At 30.0% G+C, this 13,471-nt stretch overlaps 1 protein-coding gene across 1 annotated transcript; it reads left to right on the top strand.

Annotated features, from left to right (window-relative positions):
- Positions 1-873: 873 nt before the first annotated feature.
- Positions 874-11,522, top strand: LOC106464890 (twinfilin-1-like; the record flags this gene model as incomplete). The annotated part of the gene is made up of 6 exons (XM_013925061.2): positions 874-969; positions 2,518-2,622; positions 4,516-4,641; positions 7,242-7,392; positions 8,315-8,436; positions 9,901-11,522. Coding segments are annotated over 6 exons (774 nt in total), but the record flags the coding sequence as incomplete, so codon positions are not given.
- Positions 11,523-13,471: the final 1,949 nt, after the last annotated feature.

Here is a 13,471-nt window from a genome sequence, read left to right as displayed (position 1 = left end):
TTAAACATATCAGTTAAGTGGTATGTCTTTTATCTGATAAAGTTTTGATAATGAACAGTAATTAGAAGTACTTTTGTTTTGTTGTATGTACAGAATACTCATAAAAACTGCCCTGAATGAGAGACTGTTGTACAGACTTTACAGATAATACATGTTCACATGTACACACTGGATGCAATTTTATTTTATTACAAACTTGTTGAAAAAAGAGGATTTCTGACACTGTTTCACAATCATAGCATATTGGTCAGACATACCCGTTTCTAAGATGCAGTATTATCAAGCTCTGTAATTGGCTGATGCACAATATGTTGCACATGACCAACCATTGAAATTATTTTGGATGTTGATTTTCTGCATTTCAAGTAGCCTAAAATGTCTCTCAAATCTGAAACTACTAATCTTCCCCATCTAGTTATACTCACCAAGACCTCATACAAGAGTATACTGGATGAACTATGTCACATATTTAAAGGGGTGTCGTAATGGTTTTAGCAAAGCAAAAAATATATAATAAACTTTCTAATCTTCTTCTTTCATTCCTCCTATTTTGGTAGAAAAACTTGGATTTATCTGAACCATATGCATTTATGCCAGGTTTTTGCTTCATTATTAAATTAATTTTTTTTCTAATAGATTATTTACATGGAAGTGAAGTCTTAATTAAAAACAGAATCACCATGGTAAAACAAAACATGTTTAATCTTCAGATATTTTATAATTTACACATTACATTATTGGGGATATAAAATGTTTTAATATGTAAATTTCAGAATGTTTGAAGATTTAAGATGTTGTTTTGTTTTACCTCAATTCTTTTTTTAAATTTTTCTTATTGTTCTTTTTTCACTGAATATAAATGTCTTTTTTTAGGTGCGAGAAAAGATGCTGTATGCATCAACTAAAGCAACCTTGAAAAAAGAGTTTGGAGGATCTTACATCAAATATGAACTTTTTGCTACTACCAAGGTAAATAAGTTGTTTTAAACTTCTTATAAAACAAATGTTATTGTCATAGTGGTTGTTCCGATTTTATAAACCATTAGATTATGGTCATACTGTCTGTTCTTATTTTACATTACTGTGCCCTATAATCCAAGTATTTTTGAAAGATGGACCTCCTTCTTCAGGGACAAAAATTTCAAAAGTGCTCAGGTTATAGGGTGTCGTATTTTTGTGTTAAATTGATTCCTTGAACCTACATATTTTCCTAAAACCATTCATTACTGTCATAACATTTATTCCTGTTTTATAGAATGACACATTATTTTTTGTAATGTTTGTTCTTACAGAACTTTGACTTGAAAGAGAATATTATTAAGGTTTTAATAGTTACGATCTCAAGGTACTTCAACTTTAATGACCCTTAGCAACCTTTTTTTTGTGTTTGTAACACTACAGTTCTTTACATTTTCAAGATATGGGCTTTTGTTATTGCTTGTAAATGAATATATCCTTCAGACATGCTTACAGATGTAGCATATGTGTTGTGAAGTTTTTCTCTTTTTGTGTGTCAGTCAGTATAGGAATAGTGGCAGCAGCAATTTCAGTGATGAAATAAGTCTTTCTGAAATAACTATACATGTCTAGAGTCCTGTTACTTTGGACCAACCTTATGTGTTTGTTAACATGGACAAGCCAAAGTGAAAATTTTTCTTTTGGTTGTTATCTTGTAATTTAGATTTTTTTTCATAAGTATCTTTAACAAAGAAACATTGCTGAACTGAACTTTTGCTATTAGAAATTACTAAAGCAAATTTTATAAAGCCCATGTCAGTTGTTCCCAACATGTGTACCCCCATGGGTGCATGGAGAACTTTTTGGGGGTGCGCGACAACCTTTGAAAAGCAGTAAATAATATATAGACCCCATGCCTCAGAATTGGAGGTTAGTGTCTGTAAATTACCAATAGTAATCCATTAGCCAGCACTCGTCCACAGATTGTTGACTCACCCTTAAATTATTACTTTTGATTTACCTTTTCATTGATATAAACACTCTTAAACTTGTCTTAACAAATTATGTAAGTCAAGGGTACGCTGCTGGTTCAAAGTCGTGATAGGGGATATGCAGCATAAAAAAGGCTGGGAATTGCTTGCCTGTGGGATTGAGTAAAAAAATCAGCATTCTGTTGATAGTACTGCTGAAATGTTGGCAAACTGTTACCACAGAAGTGTACTCCACACTGGGCCATGAGTGCGCCATAAGAGTGATTGTGAAACCCTACTATTTACTCAGACGAGTTTGCTGTGGGTGCTGTTTATTAGCTGTCTTCTCTGTAATCTATCACTTCAACATGACGAATGACCATGCACAAGTAGTCCTTATGTAGCTTTGCTTGAAATTCTAAAAGAAGGTATTGCTGAAAGAATTTTTTTCAGAGCATGACTCTCATAGTCTTCTTAGAAGAAAAATTCTGAAGTTGATTGGATAAAGAATTTAAAAACTGACTATTAATAATCCTTGATAACCATTAATTAAGAAATGTAAAACTTTATGTGTCTAACATACCCACAGGAGGACGCAAGTCTCCATGGCTATCACAAATATCTACGAGCTGAAAAAGGTCCAGCACCTCTAACACCTGCAGAAGAAGAACTTCAGTCAATAAAACGAAATGAGGTGTGTGTAATATTTTTGGCAGCTGAATTAAGTCTCATATACATTTGTTTTAGATTAAGTTTGTTTTCTGTTAGTAAATTTCAGTGTTATGAATATTGTAATGTGTAATGTCAAAGTTTCTTCTATATGAAACTGAAATATTCGGGTGTCAATAATAATTCTCAATCTGGCTGGAAAATGTTTGTTTTGTGTAATTAATGTTATAATACCGAAATAATGTACTGAAAAGTGAAAATCACATGTTCTAAAGCTCCCAAGTAATTTAGGTTTCTTGGTAAGGAAAGGAAAAATGTTTTTAAGTTTTGATTTGTGGCATAACAGCTTTATTTTCCATTTTGTGATGGAAAATATAATTACCAGGATATAGAAAAAATTAGGCTCATCACCGTGTTATGTGGACACAAAAGCATATTTAATGATGTCTTTATTTATTGAAACCCTACTGATAGGAATTAATAATGTTCTTCAGTCATAAGTGTTTCTGTAATTCAAATTTTATCCTATAATGTGTTTGTACATGTAGATATTTTTCATTTTCGAGTTGAAAAGATCTTGTGTTGCACTTGCTTTTAGTACATCTTAATATTAGTGATTAGTGGAAGTATTGATTCATTAGTCATCTGAAGAATCTTCTTTGTGATTGTTTACTGTTTCATTTAATACATTATCCTTTTGAATAAGAACTTTAAAATCACAAGAAAATGTAAACCCAAAGTTTATAGCCAGGCAAATTTAACTATATGTGTATTTGCCATTCAAAATAAATTAATTGCATAATATAAGGAATTATGTTCTATAATATGGTTTCTTTTAATTTTTTTAAGCATTAATGTTTGTAGATTTCTGTGTTATAAGCAAAAACCAGTTACATTTGATAGTTGTTTTTGGACATCTCTGTGTCATGCCATATGTAATGGACTATTTTATAAATACCATTAGAGCACAAACAAATAAAATGTTTAGTTTAAACCAAAACAGATATTTCAGTAGAAGATTATTAAGGCTAAGTTACTTCAGTTGCAATATATATAAAAGATAACATAAAATGTAAAATTTTTTTGGTGCTTATGAGATAGATAGACTAGCTAATCAGTGCATCATTCAGTATCTTAATATACTTGTTGATCATTACATTATTCAGTAGTTTGATAGACATGCTGATTATTACATTGTTCATTAGCTTGATAAGCTCGCTGATCATTACATTGTTCATTAGCTTTATAGACTTGCTGATCATTGCATTATTCATTAGCTTGATAAGCTCGCTGATCATTACATTGTTCATTAGCTTGATAACCTCGCTGATCATTACATTGTTCATTAGCTTTATAGACTTGCTGATCATTACATTGTCCTGTAGCTTAATAGACGTACTGATCATGATATTTTTAAATATGATTTGTTAGGAATTTCTGTAATGAACCCATTTTGACTTGAAGTATTCAGTATAAGCATAATTTTCAAGAAAATTCACCAAAAAATACAAATGTAAAACTACAATACACCATTAAGATCTTTAGATTATTGGCTTTTTATTTTTTAAATTATTATTCTGCTGTTGATCATAAGAAAATGGCATAATTACATGTAAATACTTTTAAATATATTATTTTTAACTCCACACACCAAAAAAATTTACCTTTTTTTTTTTATGAAGAAAACTAAAGCAATAGTCCCTTGTAATTGATACCAGGATTTTTGATAACTTTACAATAGGATTTAATCAGTAATTTAAAAAAAAATCAAACATTTAAAATTTTGTTACAGAAAAGGTTGTAAAGTTTTGTAAATTAATTAGTAATGCTGCTTATTTACATTCCTGCATACTGTTTTAAGAAGTCTTTCATAAATTCATATCTTATGAAAGCTGAAGTTGATCTTACTATATTGCAGTCTGGAGTTGGTATTGGAATTGACACCAAACATCAGACATTACAAGGGGTTGCTTTCCCTACTTCTGATGATGCAGCTAGTGCTTTGTTTGATATGAAAGAAGGACTAGTTAACTATGTACAGCTGGTGAGTTGTTTTTTTTGTGTGCTTTTTTGTATATTTCAAGTTATTTTTTTTCACAAGATTTTCGTCATGCAAGGAGAAATTTGTGCCAGTTTTTGTATAGAAAAAGCATAATTTATTACATTTTTTTTTTTCAGAAAATGATTTGCTTTGTAGTTTGATCCCTTGGTGGGTCAGCATTAAAATTCAGGGGCTGATTTTCCCACAGTGGACAGAGTCCAGGTAGCCTATTAAGTAGTTTTGCACTAAGAAAAAAAAAAGATGCTTTGAAGTCTTAAGATAATTATAGTGACTTGTTTACTTTTAGTAATTAAAAATTGATAAACTGCAACTGTTATTTTTTTAAGAAGAGAAGAATTATTTCAATATATATATTGACACACACATTGAATGTATTAACCCTTTTTCAGAATGGGTGCCCCTTTAAACACTTTTCTGTGCAAGTCACTGTGTTACATTCAAATTTTAATTAAACACCTTTACTATCATTGTATGTGAATGATATTAACATTATAATGTATGTTATGATTCAAAGTCTTATGTTATCTAGGTTTGAAGTCATTTATTAAAAAAACCTTTAAAACTTACTGAAAATTTCAGATGTATTGTCATGTGACCAACAAGCTATGAAAGTTCTCTACTTTGGCTCTCTGTATCTTCAATAATACAATGGTAGTTGTGTAGATGTACATCTAGACTCTAAGATACTTACATAACCTTTTGACTTGTACATTTCAAAGTTCTCTGAATCAATACAGTTGAAACAAGTAATATATTTTTTCAACCCCTGACAGGTGCCACATCCACCTTCAACAGATATGTTTGAGCTTTTTAGCCAACATGTAGATGTTACATACACATGTCTATTGTCATTAGAAATAGTTCATTTTAGACTATAATCTAACAATGGTTATTTTTGCGCAGTTGATGTCATGTACTACATATAACTGATTGCAGCATTGTTGGCTGCTTGATTTACAATAGCACTTACAGTTGTTTCTTACCTAAATATTTTATAGTTATAAAGATACAGTTTAAATTGTATAATTGAAATGTTTAAACATACTTTGCATCAGTTCTCAAGGCTTTCAATATTACATGGTGTATGAAAATTTTGCCGAGGGGGTTGTGCATGTCTGCCAGAGACACTGTAATATGCTTCAAGGGCACCATTGACATGTGTCAAGATGAATAATAAGTGGTTAAGTGCAAGAAAGAAAAATAAATAAAACATTAAAAATTAACTACATGTGAAAAGGAAAAGACATGAAATTACAAATTTAACAAAAGAAAAATCTTTAAAGATATCTTACAAAAAATTAAAAAGTATGTATTTTTTTGTTTCTTAATTTTAATTATTTAATTACATTATACATTGATGATAATAGCTAGAGCTAGTTATATGGTAGAGAAAATGAAAAATAAAATATAAAAATTTACCTTAAAAATACTTTTGACATCCATGAAATATGAAAACTATAAGACAAAGAAAAGTATTTTTGTAATTAAAATGAAAATCACCTTGTACACAATTTGTTAAGAGTTTGAGTGCAAGTAATTACAATAGAAAAATAAAATATTTTTAGTAAGAACACTTAATTGTAAGAATATCTTACAATTTTTTATTATCTTTAACAAAATCTTACCAGTTTTTGAGAGTGTACCTTAAGAAGTCTCAGAGTTACTGCATATATTGAAAGTTGCGACTCAGTATTTGCTAATTACACGAGTCCAACGTGAAAGGTTTAAAGAATATCATACTAACAATTTTCTCCTTGGAATTGCCAACATTGTGCTAAAGTTATGATATTAAATTATGTTTTTGTTGTGAATTATTAATATTACCTAATACAGTTTTAGATATATATATCTTTGTGTATTCATGACAACAGAAATCTGTTTGATAACTATATTAAACATTTGGTGCTAAAATATTATATATTTTGAAGTAGTTGTGTAGTACTAAGTATGAAATACACCATTTTGATAGTGGTCTCTTTTTATTTTATTTAGTAATTGTTCTTAATATTGTTTGTAACTTTACAATATTTCAATTACTGAAATGGGACATTTTCATGTATATATTGCAGGATATGTAATGAACAGATGGCTTAGAATGGCTGCAAAATGACAACTCACACTTTATGCCTTTGTGTTGTTTGAATTGAACTGTTGCATGACAATGTGTATAAAATCAAATATAGTGACTGTGCTGAAACGTGACTGTTGGAAGGGAACTAGATACTACCAAGTACTATATGTAGAGTACTTGTGTAAAACATACTCTTGTCCTGCTTTTTTAATCATAATAATCCTATTTTACTCCTGCTTTTTCGTCATAGCCATCCTACTTTTCTTGTTGTAATTTTACACCATCCCTTAAGAACAACAAGCTTGACTTGTCAAAACTAGTCAGGTTTTTTGTTTTGTTAATTCTGAGATATTTTCTATATTACTATGCTGATGTAATATTACTATTTATTTATATAAATAATGTAGCTGATTAAATATACTTATGTAATTAGGAGTATGCATTGATTCATCAGTTTGGTATTCAAGCTGCTACTGATATTTTAATAGTAACATGACATCCATTATTTTAGAGTATTGATCTAGACAAAGAAGAAATCAACCTTGAAATCAAAGATCAGACAGATGTGCAACAGCTGGCTGGAAAGATGCCAGCTGATCATGCTCGTTACCATCTGTTTGTTTTTCCTCATTCACATGAAGGAGACTTTCTTCAGAGTGTAGGTAAGGTCACATGAAACTTGAATTGTGAACTTACTGTTTTTAATGAAGTGCGATATAGATATTTTTAACCCATTCACTGTGGCTAGGATGTATATTTCCCAGTGTGAGGGGGTAGGAGCACTGGGAAATATACGTCCAAGCTGCAGTGAAAGGGTTAAGGAATTTCTGTTATCATAGCTCATGAATATAAGCTTGAACAATTCTAGTATTTGAAAAACAAACTATTCACAATTAGAATACTGTATTATAGTAACTTACTAAACTTTATTCCTTAGGAGTGAAGGTAGTGCAATTCATGTCTGTGATTACATTAATTTCAAATATTATTATAAACATCCAAGTCTTGAATATAACATATTACAGTTATTATGAAATAAATGTTTAACAGAACATTTTTTATGAAGAAATATTTTTTATAAAATGTTATTATAATTGTTACACAATGGGAGCATTATAAACAAATAAAAAATGTCATGCTAAAATTTTTCTGGTAAGTTTTTGGCTCACTGCATTATTTTAAGATTTATGTAAAAATTAAAATGTTTCTTGTTAGTGAAGTTCAATACATAAGTGTAATGAACAAAAATTATGTAATTTGCACGTACACACACACACACATATAAACACACACAGTTAATAGGTTAATACTGTCAGATTCTTATTTTTGATATATGTCTAAAAGCTTGAAGAGTTTGGTTTGACTTCCTTAGCAGTATACTCATTCATCCATCAAAATATTGGGTAGACAATGTTAAATAACATATTGACTGTTAATGTAATCATTGTCTACCTGGTAAGTGGAAAATGATAGTTAATGATATAAGAATTCCTGATTATTCTTCCACTGCAGCTTATTTAGTACTTGTATAGTTCGTATTTCTTAGCCTCTATTTGCAGTATTATATTGAGTTTTCATTTTCAGTATTCATCTACTCAATGCCAGGCTACAACTGCTCCGTTAAAGAAAGAATGTTGTATTCAAGCTGTAAAAACCCACTCTTAGAATTTATAGAAGACAAAGTTGGAATTTGCATAGCAAAGAAGGTAATTAAGCTAATGCACATAAGAAAAGGAACTAAACAAAGAGATGGCAGTAGGTACTGTAAGAATTAATAATGTTACATTGTTATTTCATAAGTATGGATACCGCATCAGTTATTCAGTTGAACATCCATTGCTGTTGTTAGTTTATTTTGATTTAGTGATTGTTTTTAATTATTACTTGTGTTATCTTATTCTAAACAAAAAAACCACTTGTTTGATTGAAGATCATTTTTACAATTTTTCATGTAATGCAGTCTGATTTCAACACACAGATTTTAATCATCAGAGTACATGAATCTCTTCAATTCTGACATGATCACTCACCTCTGTACACAGATAGCTATTGTCCTTTTGAAGTCGCACTATCTGCTTGAGAGTCTTGCATGCCACCAGCTTTGTGAAAACTCCCACCTAAAATTCATGTGAAAACCTGTGAACTTACACTACTGTATGATGACATATTGTGCAGCTAAAACCTCCACCAATAGGAATGTGACATACCACCTTGCACAAGTCCTCCCTCTACATTTCCATGCAAAAATCTTCATTCTTTTCTTCAGCACAGTCATGTCAATATGTGTTCATATTTGTTGAGATTTGAGATTTTTTCTCGACTATCAAATTTCAATTTGAGTGAGTTTAACATGCTCATTATGGTTTCACGAATCAATGTGAACTCTTATCTCAACTAATGTGGGTGAAGAGATTCCTCACACAGTACAGTTTACCACCATTTCTGCTGAAGTTCTTTATCTACGGAAGATGTGATGGCCATGTTGCATTGTGTGGCAGTATCCTTATGCAGCTTGCTTTCATCCCTTTTACTCCTTTCCCTCAGATTTAACTTTGCTCCTGTTGTTTTATATACCTCGTCCTTTCTGCCTTACCAGGTAACATGTAGAAGATACTGTTTAGATATAGCCAGACTGTACCCACTCCTTAGACTATCATGGAAAAAGCTTGTACCAAAGTTGTGCATCTGCCTTTTTGTCTGGATAGAGCTTGCCAGCTTTTAAATATAGGGTTTCAGTAAAAGCCCTTTCTGGACAGAGAGACCGATGTGGATCTGGACACATTCTCCAGGTTTCACCTATGAAAATTCTCTCAGATTATATTTTTTATCAAGAACAAATGTATTAATCAATCATCTTATTTGTAGGATAACATAGAAATATTTCCTTTATTAGATCTCTTCTAATGTGGAGAACTAGCTCACAAAGTATTATAAGACAGATGTTAATTTAATTACGCATCTAGTTAGTGTGTAATAGTTTCTTGTGTATTTCAAAATAACTTCAGCTTACCCAAAAAATTATAAGAGTTGGTACTATTTAATATTTTTAATTATACTATTATCTGTTTGAGCTTACTGTAGTGTTTGTTTTATAATAACTAAATTTTAAAAATTAAGAATGTTAGAAATTTTGTTTCATGAATTTATTTTTTATCTGTATTTCTGGACAGTTGGAAATTGATGATCCTAAAGAAATCACTGAAGGGTTTTTATATGATGAGATACATCCCAAAAAGAACATCTACAGACAAAAGTTTGCTAAGCCTAAAGGTCCAGGAAACCGTGGAGCTCGGCGGTTAATTCGTTCTAAGAATGATGATGTAAATCAAGAAGATTCATCATAAGTTTCTAAAAAAGTGCACTTAAAATCAAAGGATGTTTATATAATTGTTCAATGTACAGTAAGATTATCACTAAAAAAATGTGAGGTTAAAAGGTGTAATTTTTATGAAGTAGTTTCAATTTACTTACTGTTACTTTCATGTAATGGTGCATTTAATTATTGTTACTTTATGCAAAATTTTTACGTGTTTTCAAAATTCAAGCAATAATGGTACATGGAGCAATTGAAGAAATTAGTAATAATGAAGTTATATATGTATAACGGTGAATTTACATACATATATGCATGTCTTTAGAGACAGGGCTTTATTATATTATCTTGGAAAGAGCATAAAGTAACTGAAATGTTAATAAACTGTATGTTTGATATGTGATAAAGCTTTTTCTGGTTTGGTAAAAATAGCCATTGGTGATATGTAGAATCACATGTTTGGATGGTTTAGGGTGAAACAGGTTTAATTTGTGAGATGAAGTTATTTCAGTATTCATGAGTCCAATTTGTAGTTCACTTATTTTTATAATGTTAGAAATCTTCCTTGTCAGATTAAACGTTTAATAAAATATATACTATACATGAACACATTTCATGTTAGGAGAATAATACGAAACATTTGTGTAATAATTTAGAATTCTTTGTTATTATTTCATAATATTTGGATGTGTATCTGTTTGTATTCTCTTATGCATAAAATATGTACTTGCAGAACTACATAGATGCTTATCATTCTCTATAGCTCCAAGTTTGTGGGGGGTGACAAAACAAAAGGTGAAATGTAAGTGAATATGTAAAAGTAAGGCTTTACAGTGTATTGAAACAATGAATATGTAAAAAATTTTGTCTATAATAGAGAAGTCACTTCATCGTCTCAAAAAAAAGTTTTTTAAGTACATGTTTCTCATAATTTGAACTTAAACTCTTTAAACACTTTTCTACACAGACAGATATACCAATTGCAGAACATTGTAAATGAATTCCTTTGCAGTTTACAGCATCTGGTATAATTCTAATGTCCCTGTATTGTATTGTGTGATTTCAAGTTTATTATGATTCACTGGTTTTTGTGTTGATTTATTTACCTGTTAACTGCATAAATGCTTATTTCTCTTCTTGTTTTGTATTTGTGTATGTAGACACAAACACATTTACTAATATACATGTAGATGAATAGCTTGACAACTATAAAAAGTCTTACTCCTTAACCTTATAAGAATGGTGTTGGTGTATTGCACCAACCCCTATTTCTGTGAGGATAGACATAGCAATGTTTACTATAGTTTTGAATTGACTACATGTATAAAAGCAGGTTTTTACACAAGAAATTGGATTTTTTAGTGAAGTACTTCTAGTAAATATTTATTTGTGAATTTATAGAGTCAGTCTGATCAAGCTGTAACTAGTTTCAGTGCAAGTTGATTTCATGTTAAAAATAAAAATACTTTTTTCATCTTACAGTTTTCATATTTCATTTGCATAATCTGTAGAACCTCTTAATGAATATGAAAAGTTTTCTTTCAGTAAATATTTATAATTTATCTATCATTTTCTTTACCCTACCACTAACTGTAGCAAAATCAGCAAAGAATTGTAAAATGAAAAAATAGAAAAAATACTAAATAAATCTAAATTACTCTCTTTTTTTTTCTTCTTTCCAGAATGACTGAATATTATAACAGACAATTACACACTATTTATTTTTGTGGCCAAAACTAATAGGCTTTTCATATCTAGGTTCATTTAGTTTTATTGCTGTCCATTTGCTTTTAGACTTTTAGATTATGCTAAAACCCTTTATCAAAGCAGGAAAACTTTGGGTAAACAAAAGATTGACTTACAAACATATATGGTCAAATTACAAACACATTTTGTGATGTGCATGTGCTATCAATAATAATTTTCTTCTTTTATGTTTTATTATTTAATCTAACAAGTTTCTGATTTCTACATACAAAATACACATAAAGAACAAGAAATTTAATACTTATGTCTGGACCCTTGTCTGGAAGATCAAAGAATTGTATCCCTACTTTATTTTTGTAATGATGTTGGTGTACCACAAAATTTTGTTGATTTAGAATATTTCAAATACAAAATAGTATCACACGTAAAAATAGTATGTTCTAAAACCACTATCTTTTAAAGTATTTGTAACTAGGTTATAATTAGGATAAAATATTCTATTAACTGGTCAAGCCAAGCTCCACAAAGAAAGGGAATGAAATTTGTGCTAGATGTTTCAAAACATGTCATATGAACAATCTAGCATCATAAAGAATTCAGTAAAGTAGAATCTTCTCTTCCTATTGATTATAAACAATCGATAGCAATTATCAGGGAAAGTTATTGACATTTTTTGAAAGACGGGATGATGTAGGAAGGACGTTATGTCTAGGTTTGACTTTCCTGTTTATATCTTGGTAAAGCAAGAAGCTTGGAGGCTATAAATTTACATTATGGGTTAGTTATATCTACATTAATTATATCTACAAAGTGTAATTTGTGCCAAACTCGGAAGATCATATAGGGGTAGAAAGAATGGGTAATTCACAGCAAAGAAGTGTCATGTTAAAGAGAAATAAGATTGAGAATTTACTTAAATATTTCCTTTTGATATTAAGAAATGAAAGCTTGTAATAAAATTTTAATTACAAACTATGTTTTAATGCCAAGTTTATTGAAATAAATTGATAAATGAGGTTGGTTAATAAAATTTTGAATGTAGCTCTGTGAAAAGGTTGTGACGTGTACACTTTAATCCCCCCCCCCCCTCACAGTACAAATAGGGTTAAAAGATAATTTTTCTAATCCACTTGATGTATTTTGTATTCTCCTTAGCTGTTATGTCCAAGTTATTTATGGCACAATATCTTAAAGTACTGTTTGAAGTATAATATCTGCCAAGTTGACATAAATAATTAAATAATATCTGCTATCCCAATTGGTTCTGCTAGAGAAATGATATGATATTTTGATCATTGAGTTTTTTTTTTTTTATGTTGAACTATACATTTATATGGATATTTATACATATTCCATATGTAAACAATTGCCTTCTTTCTTAATATGTTGAATGTTTTCAAGATGTTCAAGGTTTGTAATTGTTAGGCCTCACAATGAGAAGAGATTGTAGACAAAAAAAATTTTTCCTACTGTTAAGCTAGTATGGGTTGTTCAGCACTAGGCTGTTTGGTTTATAATAGCCCCATATTAAACAGCAGATGATGTTTTGTATGGCTTCTCTCTCTGGTCAGCATTTCTGAACCCTTAGAGGGGTCTATGACTTGTCCATTTAGCCAACTTGTGTCACATAAAGTGTTGATTGGGTTTAAAATACCGGTGCTGTTTAAAAATTCAAATTGTAATGAACTGGTACACTTTTAATTTTTTCAGACATTTCATTG

Source organism: Limulus polyphemus, unplaced genomic scaffold, assembly GCF_000517525.1.
Source record: "Limulus polyphemus unplaced genomic scaffold, Limulus_polyphemus-2.1.2 Scaffold1771, whole genome shotgun sequence".
NCBI lineage: Eukaryota > Metazoa > Arthropoda > Merostomata > Xiphosura > Limulidae > Limulus > Limulus polyphemus.
The sequence above is the reverse complement of the archived record's forward strand: the minus strand, read 5'-3'. Positions and strand labels throughout refer to the sequence as shown.